General features: G+C 53.6%; 3 protein-coding genes across 7 annotated transcripts; 1 reads left to right on the top strand and 2 right to left on the bottom strand.

Moving 5' to 3' along the window:
• Positions 1 to 944: 944 nt before the first annotated feature.
• Eno3 (enolase 3) lies at positions 945 to 7,717 on the bottom strand. Of its 2 annotated transcripts, none has more exons than XM_059271080.1 (12): positions 7,165 to 7,717; positions 5,965 to 6,051; positions 5,603 to 5,698; positions 5,432 to 5,490; positions 5,212 to 5,281; positions 4,685 to 4,818; positions 2,590 to 2,812; positions 2,276 to 2,473; positions 1,878 to 2,079; positions 1,367 to 1,475; positions 1,176 to 1,234; positions 945 to 1,095 (listed from the first exon to the last, which is right to left on the bottom strand). In XM_059271080.1, the coding sequence occupies exons 1-12, from the start codon at positions 7,289 to 7,291 to the stop codon at positions 1,026 to 1,028; spliced, it is 1,434 nt and encodes a 477-aa protein (XP_059127063.1). In that variant the 5' UTR covers positions 7,292 to 7,717; the 3' UTR covers positions 945 to 1,025. The 2 variants fall into 2 exon arrangements, with proteins under 2 accessions (XP_059127063.1, XP_059127064.1); XM_059271081.1 differs by lacking the exon at positions 7,165 to 7,717 and adding an exon at positions 6,668 to 6,772.
• Positions 7,718 to 9,470: 1,753 nt separating this feature from the next.
• Positions 9,471 to 12,239, top strand: Pfn1 (profilin 1). Its single transcript, XM_059269480.1, has 3 exons — positions 9,471 to 9,746; positions 11,157 to 11,349; positions 11,937 to 12,239. The coding sequence occupies exons 1-3, from the start codon at positions 9,615 to 9,617 to the stop codon at positions 12,032 to 12,034; spliced, it is 423 nt and encodes a 140-aa protein (XP_059125463.1). The 5' UTR covers positions 9,471 to 9,614; the 3' UTR covers positions 12,035 to 12,239.
• Positions 12,240 to 12,701: 462 nt separating this feature from the next.
• Positions 12,702 to 16,915, bottom strand: Rnf167 (ring finger protein 167). Of its 4 annotated transcripts, XM_059269477.1 has the most exons (10): positions 16,791 to 16,915; positions 16,174 to 16,673; positions 15,934 to 16,090; positions 14,859 to 14,932; positions 14,622 to 14,709; positions 14,379 to 14,469; positions 14,067 to 14,172; positions 13,849 to 13,942; positions 13,258 to 13,338; positions 12,702 to 13,189 (listed from the first exon to the last, which is right to left on the bottom strand). In XM_059269477.1, the coding sequence occupies exons 2-10, from the start codon at positions 16,255 to 16,257 to the stop codon at positions 12,891 to 12,893; spliced, it is 1,074 nt and encodes a 357-aa protein (XP_059125460.1). In that variant the 5' UTR covers positions 16,258 to 16,673; positions 16,791 to 16,915; the 3' UTR covers positions 12,702 to 12,890. The 4 variants fall into 4 exon arrangements, with proteins under 4 accessions (XP_059125460.1, XP_059125459.1, XP_059125461.1 ...); XM_059269476.1 differs by lacking the exon at positions 16,791 to 16,915 and having other exon boundaries at positions 16,174 to 16,773; XM_059269478.1 differs by lacking the exon at positions 16,791 to 16,915 and having other exon boundaries at positions 14,807 to 14,932; positions 16,010 to 16,090; positions 16,174 to 16,773.
• Positions 16,916 to 16,936: the final 21 nt, after the last annotated feature.

Below are 16,936 nucleotides of genomic sequence, written 5' to 3'. Positions count from 1 at the left end.
AGTTGTTTTTTTTTTAATTTATGTGTATGAGTGTTTTCCCTGCATGTAAGGGTGTGCACATGTGCATGCCTGGTGCCTGTGGAGGTCGGAAGAGGGCACTGGAGCCTCTAGAACTGGAGCTACTGGTAGTTGTGAGCCACCAGGTCAGTGCTGGGAGCTGAACCCTGGTGCTTGTAAGAGCAACATGTGCCCTTAACCACTGAGCCATCTCTCCAGCCCCCTACGCTTGGAGTTTTGAGACAGGGTCTTATTACATAGTCCAAGCTGCCTTGAAATTTGTTATCCCTTCTCTGTCTCCCAAGGCCTGAGATTATAGATGTGAGCTACCACGCCCAGCTAAGATATAGTATTTTAAGGCTGAAGCCAAATGGCCTGGCTTTGTGTCCTGGCCCTACCAGTTGCTAACTCTGCTGTGTTGAATAAGGAATATTTAACTCTTCGTGTCTTGGTTTCCTTGTGTGTGAAAATGGGACAAGAATGGTGTATGTCTGATAGGACTGTTTCAAGGCTTATGTAGGGCAATAACATCAAGTATTGTGAACACTTCCAGATCCTCACAAGCTCCACTGAAGTGGTAAATGATCTCATTATCATTTATCCTCACAAAGCACTCAGTCTGGCTGCATCCTGCTCCAGACCCCTCTCCTGCTGGGAGCATCAGGACCCTCAGTCTCTCTCCATCCACTTCTGCCCACTCAATCGCTGTCTCTCACTCCATAGACACCGCTCCAGCTCCTTTTCACATACAGAATTTGCTTTTTCTAGCTTCATTCCAAAGTGTGAATTTCTCTTTTACATCCACCGAACTTTCCAATTCCTCACTTCCTTGTCACAGCCTGTTACATGTCATTCTCTGCCTCTTCCTCCTGCCGCCTGTCCACTGCCTGTCCTTCCCAGCTAGCTAATCAGCCTTTCCCTCCTTCCTTCCAAGGAGCACACCGTGGTCTTGTTTAGCAGTGTTTATTTCAGGGAGAAGGGCTTGAAGGCCCGTGTCTGTTCTTTGGTGTCCCGGAGCCTCCAGCTTCTCATTTGGCCTTTGGATTACGGAACTTTCGTCCAGCGAAGACAGCTTTGTCTCCAAGAGCCTCCTCAATCCTATAATACAAAAATCAGAGCTGCTCCCTTCTAGCCCAGGAGCACCTTCCTCTCCCCACAGGCTTCTGTACCCACTGTACCTCATAAGCTGGTTGTATTTGGCCAAACGCTCTGAACGACATGGGGCACCAGTCTTGATCTGAGGTGGGAAAGGGATTTGGAGAGGTTGGTTTGGGCCCCAAAGGAGCAGGCTGTAGTGGTATCCAACTCAGGTTGACACCAAGGTGATCAAAAGAAACTCAGATCCTCGGTAGAGGGAAGCCCTGAGTACCTGTCCTGTGCAGAGTCCCACCACGAGGTCAGCAATGAAAGTGTCTTCCGTCTCCCCAGAGCGGTGGCTCACCATCACCCCCCAGCCATTAGACTGTGCCAGTTTGCAGCTGTGTGGGAAGGACATTTGGTGAGGCCTTATGTGACCTCCTCAGTAAGAAAGCCAGGGACAGGCAAGCCAGAGCTTTCTCTTTGTTTTGGGCAGTGGGCACTGCAGGGGATGTAGTGCCTAAGTTCTCTGGGAAGCAGGAGAGGAGAGATTTCTGATCTTGGATTAGGGTGGTCAGAAGATGGTAGAAGAGCACAGTGTGAGAGGGGGTAAAGGGACATGGCAGAGCCACAGTGGCAAAGGTCTTGGGGACAAGCCAAGGGTTAGTCATAGCCTTGGGGTTAAGAGTGCTTGGGTGGGTCAGGTTCCCAGGGAAGGGTAGACGTGTATGGCGAGAACACGAGCAGTGGGTTGAGCTGCAGCTGAGGGTGGCCACTCTGAGCCTGAGTCAGGAGACACTCACGCCTGGATGGATTCTGTCACTGAGCCAATCTGGTTGACCTTCAGTAGCAGGCAATTGCAGGCCTTCTTCTCAACAGCCTGAGCGATCCTCTTGGGGTTGGTGACTGTAAGGTCATCTCCCACAATCTGGATGTCCACTCCAGAGAGGAATGAGGTCCATGTGGCCCAGTCATCCTGGTCAAAGGGGTCTTCAATGGAGACCACTGGTAGGGATGTGAGAGCAGAGTCGGGGTTAGAGACAGGGGCCTGATGGAGGGGTGACAAGAAGCAGGAGCTAAATGGAAGCGGCAGTGGAGCTAAGGTTGGAAAGGGCTGGGATTGTGGCAAAGCCAAGTAACTGACACCCATGTCGGGCAACTGCAGAAGTCAGGGCAGGAAAGAAGCACATGGAGACCTCACCGGGATAGTTCTTGATGAAGTTCTTGTACAGCTCCCCAAGCTTCTCCCCACTGATGTGCCGTGCAGGATCGTCGGGTGACTTGAAGTCCAGGTCATACTTCCCATTGCGATAGAATTCAGATGCTGCCACATCCATGCCAATTACCACCTTGTCTGGGTAACCAGCTGCCTGAATGGCTGTCTTTAGCAGCTCCAGGGCTAGGAGAGGAGCAAGAAATAACCTGAGACTCCAATGTCCCCTGCATCTGCAGTCTCTCTTCCTCCCCACCTCACAGGGACCCGGGGGGTCTCTGCCCCAGGATGTTCCCACTGACCCTCGTTGTTCTCCAGGATGTTGGGTGCAAAGCCGCCCTCGTCCCCCACATTGGTGGCGTCCTTCCCATACTTGGCCTTGATGACCCCCTTGAGGTGGTGGTAGACCTCGGCACCAATGCGCATGGCTTCTTTGAAGGAGCTGGCTCCCACTGGGAGGATCATGAACTCCTGCATAGCCAGCTTGTTTCCAGCGTGAGAGCCCCCGTTGATCACGTTGAAGGCCTGAGACAGGAGACAGTGCTCAGAACTGGGTGGTGGGGGGTCAAAGGTGAGAGGGAACTGGAGGTGGGAGCTGGATTCCCTGCTTACTAGCTGAGTGGTTTAGGATGCATAACTGTACTCAGGGCCTTTCCCTCATTTCTACAAAGTGGTTACAATGCCTACTTCACTGTAGACTCTTCTGAAAATTAGGAGAAAATGAAGATAAAGTGCTTAGTACATGCCTGATGTGTAACAGAATAATTTTATGGCATTCTAAATAAACTAGCTTGTTTCACTCTCAAACATCTCTATTAACTACACACTCTTACTAATTTCTTCTTTACGGACGAGGAAACTGAGGCACAGAGGTTAAATAACTTGCCTAAGATCACACAACTAGAAAACAGGCCAGGCCCGGGGCTGAACCCAGCAGATGTCTCTAGAGCCCAGGCTCTTTTTTTTTTTTTTTTTTTTCCGAGACAGGGTTTCTCTGTGTAACAGGTCTGGCTGCCCTGGAACTTGCTTTGTAGGCCAGGCTGGCTTCGAACTCACAGAGATCGGCCTGCCTCTGCCTCCCAAGTGCTGGGATTACAGGCATGCACCACCACCATCCATGCTCTTAACACAATCTTCCTAGTGAATAACAATAAATGGTGACGTTAAGTTCTACCCAGGCCATGCAAGGCTCTAAGGATGGAAGCAACTGGGGCAGCAAGGGAATGAAGAGAAGACAGACGATGGACACACAGAAAAGCTGGGCAATGGACAGACTGACAGGAAAGCTGGGCAATGGACAGACTCACAGGAAAGCTGGGCAATGGACAGACTCACAGGAAAGCTGCACAATGGACAGACTCACAGGAAAGCTGGGCAATGGACACACAGACAGAAAAGCTGGGCAATGGACAGACTCACAGGAAAGCTGGGCAATGGACAGACTCACAGGAAAGCTGGGCAATGGACACACAGACAGAAAAGCTGGGCAATGGACAGACTCACAGGAAAGCTGGGCAATGGACAGACTCACAGGAAAGCTGGGCAATGGACAGACTGACAGGAAAGCTGGGGAATGGACACACAGACAGAAAAGCTGCGCAATGGACAGACTGAGCTCTCTGATGGAAAAACCTCAGTACTCTAGATGCTCAATGTGTTTATTATATAAGCTCAGCATATTTATTATATAGAGTTGAACAGAGAAGCAGGGTTATTGAATAAGTATAGACAAGGAGGTGGGGTTTATAGTATACAACTGGACCCACGGGACAGGGTTAGGGGATCTCAGTAAGGGCAGTCTCTGTAGGGGAGTGGTCTTCAGACCGTAAACATCCAAGGGGGAGGGAGTTATGGTGGACATATTACGTACACACTATCAACACTTGCACCTGGTCACCAAGGAAGACTGCCATTCCTCCTGGGTCTGAGGCTCTGGGGTCTTTGACAAGGCTGGTTCATGTCAACATACACATTCACCCAGGACTTCATACACTCAGGGCTTTCTCTTCACCCGACAAAACTCAGAGTTACTACTAAGAGGGCAGTGACTTTATACGGACTCAGAAGGTACACAGAAATACTGAGATCCTCGCCCTGAGGATGCTTTCGAATCTGACTGGGGGAATGGACTACAAAGATGGAATGAGGTCTGAGGAAGCAGCCTGAGCCTGGAATGTGAAGGGACTAAGGGGCCTGGCCAGGGAAGGAAACATCAAGAGGCTTAGCGTTAGATTGTGGGGAGGAGGGAGGGCGGGAGCACAGCACCAGAGAGATTTCATTTCAGGAAATGCTTCTTTGGAGCAGGATCTGCAAGGTAGATTTTCTAGGGGGCTACTCACATTCCTGGCTGGGAAAGGGCAGCTGTCACAGGGATTTAGAAGGGACAGCCACACTCACAGGCACAGGAAGTACGAGATCAGGATTCCCTGCAAGATCTGCGATGTGTCGGTAGAGAGGGACCCCTTTCTCAGCTGCTCCCGCCTTACACACAGCCAAGGACACACCCAGGATGGCATTGGCCCCAAACTTGGCTAGAGGGAGGCAAACAGGGAGAAGGATGACAGCTCTTGCAGGTTTTGTGGTTAATTCCTTGAACATTCCCTCCGTTCACCCCAGGAAGAAGCTTCCTAAACCACTGGACATTAAGGTTTCATTAACTCATCTCTTTCCTGGCCTGCAGACTTCTGGGAGTTCACCCCCTCCTCCCTGGGCCAACAGTTTTTCGCATGTTGTCTCCTGCCAGCCAGGCCTGGCAGGAGACAGGCATCAGGAAATGCCTGTGGAATGAATAAAGGGCTATCCAGCTTCGGTGTGCCCCAAGATGGGCCACAGGAACCACCCAGCCAGCTGTCCTTGGCCTCTCGTCCACCCTTGCCGCATGCCATGCCATGCCACACTCTGCCCATCTCTGGCGCCTCACTCACACTTATTCTCTGTCCCGTCCAGCTCAATCATAAATTTGTCAACTTTTTCTTGATCCACAACACTTAGTTTCTGGAAGAGGCAGAGGTTGGATTTCTCAGGAGCCAGGTAATGTGCAGGATGAAGGACAGGTGAAAATATTGGGAGTGGGGCTGCCTGGGGGAGGCAGGGGTCACAGGGTCACAGGTGGAAGATGGGGGGCAGCCAGCTCCTCCAACTTGCCTTCTCCAGCAGTGCAGGGCCTAGGGTCTTGTTGATGTGCTCCACAGCCTTCAGCACTCCTGGAGGCCAGAGAACGGGTTCAGTTTTCTGAGGGGATTAAGCCTCTTCCTTATGGGGTCCTTGGCTTTGGGTTTGGGCCCTCTACTCTGTCCTGGGTTAGTCTTTGCTCACCTTTCCCCAGATAGCGGGATTTGTCTCCATCTCTTAGTTCCAGCGCTTCATAGATACCCGTGGAAGCTCCGCTGGGCACAGCTGCTCGGAATCGACCTGGGCAGGAGGAACTGGCAGATCAGAGGGAGCCCGTTCACAAGGGCCTGGGGGCACCTCCCTGGACCCAGGGACAGGAGAAAATACAGAGAAACTCCTGCGCCCCCCCCCCCCCCAGCTTTAGAGCCAGGAGGAGGAGAGGGCCTGTGAAGGAGTCTGGGGAAAGGAACCTCTGACACAGGACAGGATGTAGTATAGAACCCTTGAGAAGGAGCAGGTGAGATGGAGGTTTTCTGAGGCAAACCAATTCAACGGGCCTATATTACCCTTGGCGGTGTGCAGGTCCACCTCCACTGTGGGGTTGCCCCTGGAGTCCAGGATTTCTCGGGCAAAGATTTTTTGCATGGCCATGACTGCACCACAAAAGATGAGAGTGAGCAAGTGTGGACAGTTGATCCCTTAAGGAACTAGAAATCCCTTGCCCTTTTAAGAGTCTTCTCCACCCCAAGAAGGCAGGTGCTGGAGCTAAAAATACCCCACAAAAAGGTCATAGACCAAAGAGGCAGGCAGGCCGGCCGGCCCCCTCCCCCACCCTCCCCCACTCGGAACAGCTCTTGTTCCACCCTCCCATCCTGAAAATCAAGGGCTCACGACTTTATAACCCCAGATGAAACCACTCCCTAATACTCCACCAAGCTTATGCCTTCTTCTTCCACTTTTCTGATTAAGTACCTGCTTGCTGCATCTTCAAGCCCTCAAATCCTATCTGGTTCTCATCGTCCCATTCCCAAATCCTCCTAGACCCCCAATTCTCTGCCTGGCTTAATTCTGTCTACTTTATCTACTTCCCCATTCCTCAGAGTCTCTTTTCCTCTGTCAGTATTCAAGTATTTGCCTCAATCCTGCTTGCCCCAACCTGACCACTCTCTTTCGAGCCCCCTAGTCCTAGGAAGAAAAAAGCCAAAACTTCCCTCACTTTTTCCAGCACCACCCCACACCTGCACACCAGGAACTGAAGTTCTAGCAAACCTGTGACAGCTTCCCTGGGACTTTGAATGAAGCTCCTCGTCTAGGTGGCAGCTGGGACAGTGTCAGCTCACCCCTTCTCAGGCTGGGCATTTATCTCCAAGCCACCCTGTCCCCCAGCCAGCCCCGCCTCTCTCATTCCATCCTCCTCCCCTCCACACCAGGCTGACAGCCAAATGCCCACTAGAGCCTCAAGCAGAAGCCTCTGGCCTGGGTACCCCTTTTCTCAAAAGTTAATGACTACCCCATACTTGTTCTTTCTGCCCCCCAAATAAAAGACTCTACTTTGAAGTCCACTCTTGGAGGGAGCAGGAGAGGGGGGCTGCTGATAGGAGGGTCTCTCTCTCTCTCCCCTCCTTAACCTTACATTCCCCTTTTGCAAAGGTTAAAGAGGAACCGGTGCCCTTTAGGAAAGGCCAGGGGTAATCTGAGCCCTGCAGGCTGGGGAGGGGGCCTGGAAAAGGGGCTGCAAGACTGACATGCACACGTGCTCCACTCACTTGGAGGCAGGCAGTGCAGGCCACACAGTTGGGGGAAGGAATCAGTGATGCTGAGCAAGCTCTGAGGTCTAAAGTTGACACCCCTCCGCCATAGAAGGCGAGCGCTTTCACTTCTCAGGGTCCTCATAACGGCCACTTCGGCACCACTCCACCAACCCTACCCTTCTTGGCCAGCGAAGGGCGAGGAGAGAGGCCAGGAGACGAATATAGACGGGCCCTGAGCACCGACTGGCTCGGCGCCCGGCAGATAGTGCTGGGGCAGCACTTAGGGCCCAGCGTGAAGACTAGTGGTCAGGAGTCTTTTCCCCCACCGACCGACTGTTCGCGCTTCAGAGCTCAAGCCTTGCCTATCACAGAATGGTGTTCTATCACGAGTGGGGTTGGGGGGGAAACCATGAATGGACTCTAGAAGGGGATGACACTGGCGGCCGCTCTGTCCACCCATCGGCAGCACTGCAGGACGTGAGTCTCTGCACTCGGTAACTCTCCTCCACTGAGCGGGTCTCGGGCGTGAGTGGGGTCTGTCCCGCGCTCCGTGGAAGCCTGGCAGGCCGGCCGGCCGGCCGGCCGGCTCGTGTCCCAGGGCGCCTTGGCTTCTCACCCACCCGCCGGCGCTGCAGCGGGTGACTCACTGGGCGGCCGGCTCTCCAGCGCTCCTCCCCGTCGTCGTCGCCGGCCCTCCCCCTCGGGGTCGCCCTCCTCGCCTCCACCCTAGGGTCCCCACCTGCCGTCGCGTCCCTGTCCCGTCCCTTCCCCCGCCCCCCTTATGTCCTGCCGCTCCCTCTGGGACTTTTCCACCCGGGGCGGGGAGGCGCGCCGCGCCGGCCAGAGGTCAGGGGATGGCGGGCGTAGAGCGCCGCCACGTGCCCCAGCGCAGCCCCGCCCGTGACTCAGCCACGCGGCTGTCGAAGAACCTGGGCTCGGGGGGCGTGGGGGAGCCAGGGTTTGGGGGGGGGGTGTGGACATCAGGGAACCCAACAGGCCTCCAGAGACGCAGCGAACTCGGTCCTTAACACCAGGAGGGGCTTCAAACCCTGGCGCCCCTCCTCCGAGGGACCGGAAGCCGCCGAGCCCCTCGGCGGCGGCGGCGAGGGTCCCGAGTGACTCATTTACTCCCGCCGGCCTCACCGGCCTGCCGTCCCCGCCTCCCGCCCCAGCCCAGCCCCCGGGGCGGCTAGTGAGCTGAACGCACACAAGTACTTAGCAAAAGTTTTATGGGGGGGGGAAAAAAAGAAAAGCCCGATGGGCCCAACGTAAGAGGGGACTTTCCCCTTCTTGTAAAAGTTGCCATCCTCGGGACTTTAGTATTCTTCCGCCTTGAAAAGAGTCCCGCCCGTGTCACCCGGCTGGCGCCCCTGTTCAGTGACCTCTGTAGAGAGGGTTCAGGAGTAGGGCGAGGCTCTGGGCTGGAGCGGATCCAGCGAAGGAATGATTCCCCTAGAATATAGGGATGCACTCGAGCGAGCCCGGCGTGTGCGTCTCCGGCAGACAGTTGGGGCAGGTGCCCTGGGTTGGGGACCTTGACCACTGAAAAGGACCGGAGTATGCGATCAAATTTAGTTTTGCTCCCTTGTCGTCTAAATAAAAACAATTCAAAGTGGATGGAGTAGGCAGCAGCGCACAAGCCAGGGCCTCTGCCCGCTCCGCCTGGTGGGGGGGGGACGCGTCTTCCCTCCGAGGAAGGTCCAGATCGGTGCCGCCGCCGGGCGCGCACTCGCGCCGCCAGCCGCTAGCCCCAACCGCCCCACGCGCTGTCTTCTCCCGGCCCCGGCGCAGGCGCGGGCGCACGCGCCGCCGCCGCCGCCGCCCGCCGTTCCTTCCCTCCCGCGGAGGTGGGGGTGTGTGAGTGTGTGTGTGAGTGTGTGAGGGAATCATTCGGTTTAACCCTGGGTTCCCCGCACCCACTTGAATGTGCTCAACCTTACTAATTTTCCTCCTTTTTCTCTCCCGTCTCCCTCCGGCTTCCTCCTTTTATGCCGAAGGGGTTTGTATTCAGTATGAATTGGAGCGAGCCCTAACCTAAACCTCGCTCCTGCCACCGCCACCGCCACCACCACCACCACCACCACCACCACCACCACGCCAGCCTTTTGCACGGCTTTCCATCGAACTCGGCAAATTTTGCAAAAGCGGGGAGGTGGGGGGTGGGCGGGGGGAGGGCTTTTTAAAATTGCATTTGCAAAAGTTCGCTATCTGGCCAGGCCGGGGAGGGAGGGGGGTGTGGAGGGAGGGAATGGGGAGCAGGCCCCGCCCCGCCGCCCTTTGCAAATAAAAATCTAGGGGGGGGGGGAGGAGCAGGAAGTGGCGGTGCGAGGGCTGCTGCACAGCTAACAGAGCCGCGTTCCGGACGGCAGCGCGTGCCCCGAGCTCTCTGCCTCCCCCCGCCCGCCAGCCCGAGCCCAGCCCGCGGCCCCAGCAGCAGCCCGCAGAGCAGCCCCAGCAGCAGCGCCATGGCCGGGTGGAACGCCTACATCGACAGCCTCATGGCGGACGGGACCTGTCAGGACGCGGCCATCGTAGGCTACAAGGACTCGCCCTCCGTCTGGGCCGCCGTCCCCGGGAAGACCTTCGTTAGCATTACGGTACTGCGAGGCTTGTGCGGTCCGGGGCAGTGACGGGGCTCAGACCCTCGGGGAGAGGCTCGGGTGGGGGCGGGCGCAGTCTAGCGAAGGCAGCGAGAGGCCGGGATCTGGTCCTCTGCCTGGAAGCGGCGCGAATGGCGGCTGCATGGACCTAGCTCCCTCGGTTGCCCCCCGAGCCCTACGCTCCGCGGCGGCGGCGGCGGCGGCGGCGGCGCCCATCCCGCCCGCCACCCCGCTTTCTGCGACGGGGCGTTACATCCGGGGCACAGGGCGGGGAGGGGCGCGCCGCCCGGTGCGGCGGCCCACTTCCGCCTCCTCCAGGGCGGGGCAGGCACGCGCTGCGTTTTGGCCTGGGCTTGGGATTGATAAGGGGGCTCGGGGAGCCCCGGCTCCCCTTTGGGCCGCCCGCTCGCGCTCCCTCCACCATTGTTTGCCTCTGCGCTGGTGGGAGCTCCAGGCGCGTGGCCTCGGGCCCTCGCCCGACCTCCGGGAGCTGCCTGCCCCTCCCAGCTCCGTTAGAGAGGGCGAGGCCGCCACACACACACTCACACACACCCCCAATTCGGCACGTTAGCCTCAACATTCCTGTGAAGCCAAACCCGGAAGTCCCCCTCACCCTCCCTTCCCGCCATCCGGGCCGGCCCGGAGTAAGGGAACTTTGTGAGAAGTTCTGACACCGTAAAAGTGAAGGGATAAGGTTGCTGCTGTCCCCACCACCTTCCCTGGCCACACTGCCCGGAAGTGGGGAGGGGGAGCGGAAGTTCGAATGGGGGGGGAAGGGGATTTCCGGGCGGGAGGGTACCGGATATAGGGGTTTGGGGTTTAAGGGGGGAGAAGAAGAAAGGTTCCCCGGAATGTCTACACTCAAGACAGCCTAGTCCCCCAACCCTTAAAAGTTTCTCAACTTTCCTAGAAAGCCCCCAGGGGTCGGCTTCCTCATCGTGGGGCGTAGATACCTGGACCTAAACTCTAGGTTACCGGGAGACCCAGGCGTCCGGGTTCCCAACAACGCCTGCAGAACCTTTGACCAAATAAGGACAAAGTTGCTTCTCCTCCTTCCCTGCCCCCTCCCTCACCCTCTCCGCTTCTGCTTTTCCTGAAGGACTGTTCTGAGCATCCAAAGGCTCCCCCTGGATCATTGATTGATTTTTGGTACCCAGGTTTTTCTCCCTTTGCTTTCCCTATTTAACATCAAGGCCTAAGTCTTTAGAGAAGTATTATTCCTTCTTCCCTGGTCCCATTTATTAGGCCTTAGGATTATGATCTTTTTCTGCACCTCCCCCCCCCCCAAGTTTTGATGGTGTGTATGAAGCACATTCACCCCCAACTCCAGGATAAATAAGTGGATTCTTGGAAAACGAGTTAGCCGGTGCACTAACTTAATGAGGTGATTGATTCTGATTCTTCCAGCCAGCTGAGGTTGGTGTCCTGGTAGGCAAAGACCGGTCAAGTTTTTTCGTGAATGGGCTGACACTTGGGGGCCAGAAATGTTCTGTGATCCGGGACTCACTGCTGCAGGATGGGGAATTTACAATGGATCTTCGTACCAAGAGCACCGGAGGAGCCCCAACCTTCAATGTCACTGTCACCATGACTGCCAAGAGTAAGTTTCTGAGTTTGAATGGTTGGTTCTCAAGCTTTGAAATCCCTGATGTATCTCCTTTTGTTAATCGGTAGGGGGTTTTCTGTGGTTCCTCAATGTGAAGGTTGCAAAACAGTATTTTACTCACGGTCTGCTGGATGTGGGAACCTTTGGGTTTTCTACCTCTGGCTCCCCATCTTGTAAAGGGACTAAATAACACTGCCTAAGTCCCTTCCTGCCTTAAGCTTTTTGAGATTAGTTTGCTTGGTATAGGTTATTGGAATCTTAAGTCAGTGTTGACTCTAATCTTGAGTCCTGTAAACTTTAGAGGTAGGAAGCTCATCCACAGCATACAAGCCATACAAGTCTACAGCCTGTGTGTGACCTCGACATTTTGCATTTTCTTCCCTAGTCTTTAAGCTAGATTTTTTTTTCCTCCTTTGAAAAGCTCTATTGTTTTAGGGTGACTGACAGCCTGCCTGTGTGTGTTGGGGGGTGGTTGGGAGGAATGAGGTTAGGTTACAGCCCCCAGGGCTGGACAGCTGCTGAACAGCTGGCAGGGTTGAATTGTGACACCTGGGTCCTAGCCTCCTTTCTCTTTCCTCCAGCGCTAGTCCTGCTGATGGGCAAAGAAGGTGTCCATGGTGGTTTGATCAACAAGAAATGTTATGAAATGGCCTCCCACCTGCGGCGTTCCCAGTACTGACCTCATCTGTCCCCTCCCCCACCGCTCCCTTCAGCTTTTGCACCCCTTCTTTCCATACACACACACACACCATTATTTTTTTGGGCCATTACCCCATTTCCCTTATTGCTGCCAAAACCACATGGGCCGGGGGCTGGGGCTGGACAGACAGATACCTCCCCTTACCCATACCCCCTCCTGTGTGTGTTTGGAAAAATTTTTTGGGTTTTTTTTCTTTTTTTTTTTTTTTTCTGAATAAAAAAGATTCTACTAACAAGGTCCTGTGTGGTTTTGCACTTGGGGTATTAGTTGGAGGCAGGTGCTGTGGCCCACCACCATTGAGCTTAGCTATTTGCGTCTTGGCGGTGTCCAGACTGAACCCTTTGCATTCCTTTCCTTTCTGCTTTTCACCCCCCAAGACTAAGCATTCTTTCATGTGCCCAAGGCCCCTCTATAGTGGTATTTCCATTTCAGGCCCAGTTGAATGTGTATGATGGAACATAGCCATCTAGACCAGAGAATGGGTCCAAGCCTGTGGCTGAGGCAGGGCCACTTGAGTCATCCTGTGTAGGTGGGGCTCCCCCTCCCTGAGTCATAGCAGAGGCAGCTGGGGCTGTCCCTCTGACAAGTTCGTCTCATGAGGTGATTCTTTTTCCAGAATTTCACCTGTATAAAAATGATCTTACTCTTTCTTAGTCCACAAAAACAATTTTATTAACCCAAGAAGTGAAGACCATGTCCCTAAGGTTCCCAGCCACCTCAAAAGGATGAGGCCAGTTTGAGAACCTGGGGTGGAAATGTCCCCTATCCCTCAGCTTATTAGACTGGAGGAAGAGTTTGTGCAAATAGATCACCAGAGGTCCCAAGTGTGGGAGTTTCAGGCCAGGGCAGCAGATGAAGGGGAGGGTGGGGGGTCTGTAGAGGGCCCAGGAAAGACCAGGGGTGCTGGGGCTAGAGATCCAAAGGAGGTGGGAAGAGTAGGGCTAGAGCCCAGGAGTGGGGTCCACTCTGAAGCAGGTTGGTCCCTTGGCTCCCCTTCCTCATCACCTTCCTCTTGCCCTTGAGTTTCTTCCTCCTGCTCCTCATCCCCAGGACCCCGATGGACAGGCTGTTTGCAGATGGGGCAAGTCTTCCGGGTCTGAGTGAGCCAGGGGTCCACACAGCGGCTGTGATAGGCTATGGAAAGGAATGTATAAAGTACCTGGGCTCTGCAGGTGGGGCATAGGCAGAGGTAGTGGCCTCACCATGTGCACAAGGAAGTACCCGAAGCTTGTCCCCATCCTCATACTCATCCAGACAGATGGCACAGACATCATATTGATCTCCTGGGAGAAAGAAAGGATGCACTGAGCCATTCAGAACCAAGCCCAAGAGAGTTCATAGTGGAAGGCTAGAATTAAAACGTGTAAGAATTGTTTTCCCAAGCCAGTGCAAGCTCTTAGGGCAGGCCACAGAAAAGCATGGGGCTAGAGGGGACAAGGAGAGATAAGGGAAGTGGGTTGGGGGGAGGGGAGGAGGGGAAGCAGAAGTGGGAGGGACGAGGCTTCTGCTATACCCTTATATGGCACTGGAGGCTCCAGGGCTTAACCCAACTCCTCACCTGCTGTCTGAGTCCTCCCAGCTCCTTATGTCTTTCTACTCTCCACACTCACACATAAGGTCAAAATTTCTACTTGACTTTGTTTTCTACTCCTGCTCTACCCTACCTCCTTTGTGGTTGGTTGTGTGTAAAAAAGAAGCAATGGTGGCATCTTCTAGCACCTCACCGCTTTTTTTATCCCTGATCTACTGGGCTCAAAACTCCTTTAAGATGGGCTCTGTTCCCATGCCCTTACCCTTTTGATAGTCATGAGTAGGAATCTGTTTCAGTTGCTCTTTGGTAAGTCGGTTCCGCTGGAGCCGTTTCCGGTGCTGGATACAACGAACTATCTAGGGGTAAGGGAGAGTGGGCCAGGCTTAATTAAAAAAAAAAAAAAAGGAAAATCCAACAACCACCGCACTTCCCATCTCCAGACCCAGTCTGGCCTTGTAAGTTCTCCCCATGGCTACTCACCAGTACTGATCCCATGGCCAAAACCAGCAGTCCTATGATTCCAGTGAAAGGAATGAGATAATAGCCCAAGGGGAAGCTATTGTCTGGAACAAGAAGCACCCGCGCCCTGAGGAAACAAAGACAAGCCTCAAGCCAGGCAAAACCAGGTAACTGGATTAGGACAAGACATGGGTGAAGAGAAAGTTTAAAAAAAAAAAAAAAAAAAAAAGATGAAGAACTTGAGCCTGAGTGGGTAGCGCAGTGAGGCTTGGGCTCCAGGCTGCCATCCATGGAAAGGGTGGGAGACAAGTGGGAAGAAAGCATATGTCCTACCCCTTCTCATAGACAAAAAGGGCGCGTAGGTACTCTGCACTTCTCTCTCCAATAAATACAGATGGGATCCAGATCTGCTGTTGGATTTCCTCTGCAGGGAACAGGATATTAGGGATTTACCTTCCACACAATTCCTGGAACTGGCATTTGACACTTTTGCCCATCCCACCTAAAGAACTGGCCTCTTTCGGTCTTTAGTCCTTCTACTTGAAAACCCAGTAGTGCAGATGTCCCCAGCCTTACCACTGTTCCACACCATGTTCAGAAGCTCATTGGAATTGACATTGTGTACCACAGCTGCACCATACCCAGCTTTCTGGGCATTTAGGACCTAGGGAGACAGCAGGGACAGGAGTCATAAACTGTGCCTCTCCTCACTCCCGGTGTCATTTACCCTGTTTACCAACTCCCATTCCACATTTAGCAACCTTGAGGTCAAAGTTGCAGTCGAATCTTCGAAGCAGTGCAATAAAGACTGACCCATTGACCGGGGCTGAGGGTGGTGGGGCAATGGGACTGCAGGCATTTTCTGGGTGGGCCTCCACAAGGAACCCCTGAGGGAGAAAAGCAAACATTTTCCATCTTTACATTCTGCCTCCCACAGAGCCTATCCAGCATAATGCTACACACACACTGTATTCTGCAGCTCTACCCTCAGTACTCATTCTTGAGGTCTCAGCATCCCACCCAAATCAGACTCTACATTTCAGGCAGCCATGGTAATGCATGCATTTAATCCCAGCACCTGGAAAGCAGAGGCAGGCAGGTCTTTTGAATGGAGGCCAGCCTGGTCTACAAAGAGTTCAGGACAGCCAGGGTTACACAGAGAAACCTGTCTAAAAAAACCAAACAAAAAAGCAGAATCTACATCTCTAGCTTCCCGAAGATGCACTTACAGTACAAAACATCCCTTTAGCAGAGGCTCCCTGAACTTCTCAAAATTCTAGGCTACTTTAGTTGTTTTTTTTTTTTTTTGTTTTGTTTTGTTTCCAATTTCCCACTAATAATAATACAGACTGCTACTCAACCGTGTCATTTTCAAGTTTTTTTTCCCCCCACATTCGTCTTTCAAGTACATACAACACATTCAATTTGCTTCATTTTCCAATTATCCATCTTACAAACAACAACTGCTATCCATGGTCCAACTGAATTCTTCCTATGTGGCGAGAATTTTGTAATAACCTATTGCAGACATGCTTACCTCACTTACTAGTTAACATAACTTAGCTCTAAGCTAATTTCTATTACCCATTTTACTAAGGGTCCACAGCCATCCATACAAACAGTAAGCTCTAGAGACATTACTGATAAGCACCTGTTTTGTTTTTTTTTTCCCCATAATTCACTCTTCAGTCTGCCTCTTATATTTGGGAGTTCTAGGACACTGCCTTCTACCTCTAGATTCTGGACTCTGCTTTGGACATGGTCATGTACTTAGGGTTTTTTTTGGGGGGGGGGGCTGTTGGTGATTCAATCTTACTAAGGTAAGCACCCTATCACTGAGCTCTATCAACAGCCCAATGCATTCCGTTGCAACTCGACTATTTCCTACCTCCAGTTTGATCCAGAGCACGGCTACTCAACCCCTGCCCAGGATAGAGACTATAAGGAAATGGGGAGAGCATCACCTGGAGTCCCTCCTCGCTCAGGGCAGCCCCAAATAGAGCTGGGAGGTCTGCAAAGTCCATGCTGGCATTGTGCTCCGAGGTCTGCAAACAAAATAGTCCATGTTTTTTTCTTCAGCCTGAAACCCCTTCTCAGCACCCTTCCCCCATCCGACCCTTAGACTCACCGCTCGAATAAGCCCTCGGATAGGGGATGCTCCCCACAGCACAGTAGCCACAACAACAGGAAGCGGGAAGGCCGCAGGGTGCATGGCAGCGGGAGGGGTAAGGCTGAAGAGGTCGCGCCCTGATAGCAGGAGCAGAAGCCGAGTTCTGCGCCCTCTCTGCCTCTCCTTCAGGATCCCAGGGGTCCAACCACCCCCAGGTCCCACTTTCTCAGCTACATGGGGGCGTCGGGGAAGGAACTCCGACTACTCGGGAAGTGAGGTATGAAACCAGCTTAGTGGAGCTGGGAGGGAGACAATGTAGCTTTCTCTGGTGCAGAAATAAAACGGAGAATAGAAACGAAGGCAAATAAGTAACAGAAAAACTTAAGGAAGGGTGGGGGAATCTCAAAGAGGTGGGACTTCCGGCCAGGTAGGCCGTCTTCCGATCCCCCTGGAAAAGGGTTTCCGGTAAAGAAAGGCCGCTTCCAGTATTGGACGCTCAGGACGGAGGACTTCCGGTCCTAAAAGGCCGGTTGAAAGAAATGTTAGACATGGAGAGAGTTCCTGCGGAGATGGAGGGAGCTCCGATGCCCAGAAGACGATCTAATTGTTTTCCCCTCAGTGCCCTGTTTACAAACCTCTCCTCCTTCTGGTCGCTGCGGTACCTTCAAGTATCGCGAGAGTGCGCACCACCACCCGGTCTCGCCGCTTTAATTATCGCGAGAGGTCTCCTAGCCCTAACTCGGCTGACTCACTCGCTCTCGCGAGATTTTCAAACATACTA

Source organism: Peromyscus eremicus, chromosome 8a (assembly GCF_949786415.1).
Source record: "Peromyscus eremicus chromosome 8a, PerEre_H2_v1, whole genome shotgun sequence".
Lineage (NCBI taxonomy): Eukaryota > Metazoa > Chordata > Mammalia > Rodentia > Cricetidae > Peromyscus > Peromyscus eremicus.
This window is presented reverse-complemented; position numbering and strand designations above follow the sequence as displayed.

What these genes read in the sequence shown, in the direction of transcription:
- Eno3 (XM_059271080.1), bottom strand. Translation starts at nt 7,291, where the DNA reads ATGAGGACCCTGAGAAGTGAAAGCGCTCGCCTTCTATGGCGGAGGGGT. An exon ending in ATCCCGCTATCTGGGGAAAG is followed by an intron (nt 5,491 to 5,602) that starts GTGAGCAAAGAC and finishes TCTGGCCTCCAG; the next exon opens with GAGTGCTGAAGGCTGTGGAG. An exon ending in GCCCTGCACTGCTGGAGAAG is followed by an intron (nt 5,282 to 5,431) that starts GCAAGTTGGAGG and finishes TGCCTCTTCCAG; the next exon opens with AAACTAAGTGTTGTGGATCA.
- Rnf167 (XM_059269477.1), bottom strand. Translation starts at nt 16,257, where the DNA reads ATGCACCCTGCGGCCTTCCCGCTTCCTGTTGTTGTGGCTACTGTGCTG. An exon ending in CTTTTTGTCTATGAGAAGGG is followed by an intron (nt 14,173 to 14,378) that starts GTAGGACATATG and finishes TTGTTTCCTCAG; the next exon opens with GGCGCGGGTGCTTCTTGTTC. An exon ending in TACTCATGACTATCAAAAGG is followed by an intron (nt 13,339 to 13,848) that starts GTAAGGGCATGG and finishes TCTTTCTCCCAG; the next exon opens with GAGATCAATATGATGTCTGT.
- Pfn1 (XM_059269480.1), top strand. Translation starts at nt 9,615, where the DNA reads ATGGCCGGGTGGAACGCCTACATCGACAGCCTCATGGCGGACGGGACC. An exon ending in AGACCTTCGTTAGCATTACG is followed by an intron (nt 9,747 to 11,156) that starts GTACTGCGAGGC and finishes TGATTCTTCCAG; the next exon opens with CCAGCTGAGGTTGGTGTCCT. An exon ending in TGTCACCATGACTGCCAAGA is followed by an intron (nt 11,350 to 11,936) that starts GTAAGTTTCTGA and finishes TCTTTCCTCCAG; the next exon opens with CGCTAGTCCTGCTGATGGGC.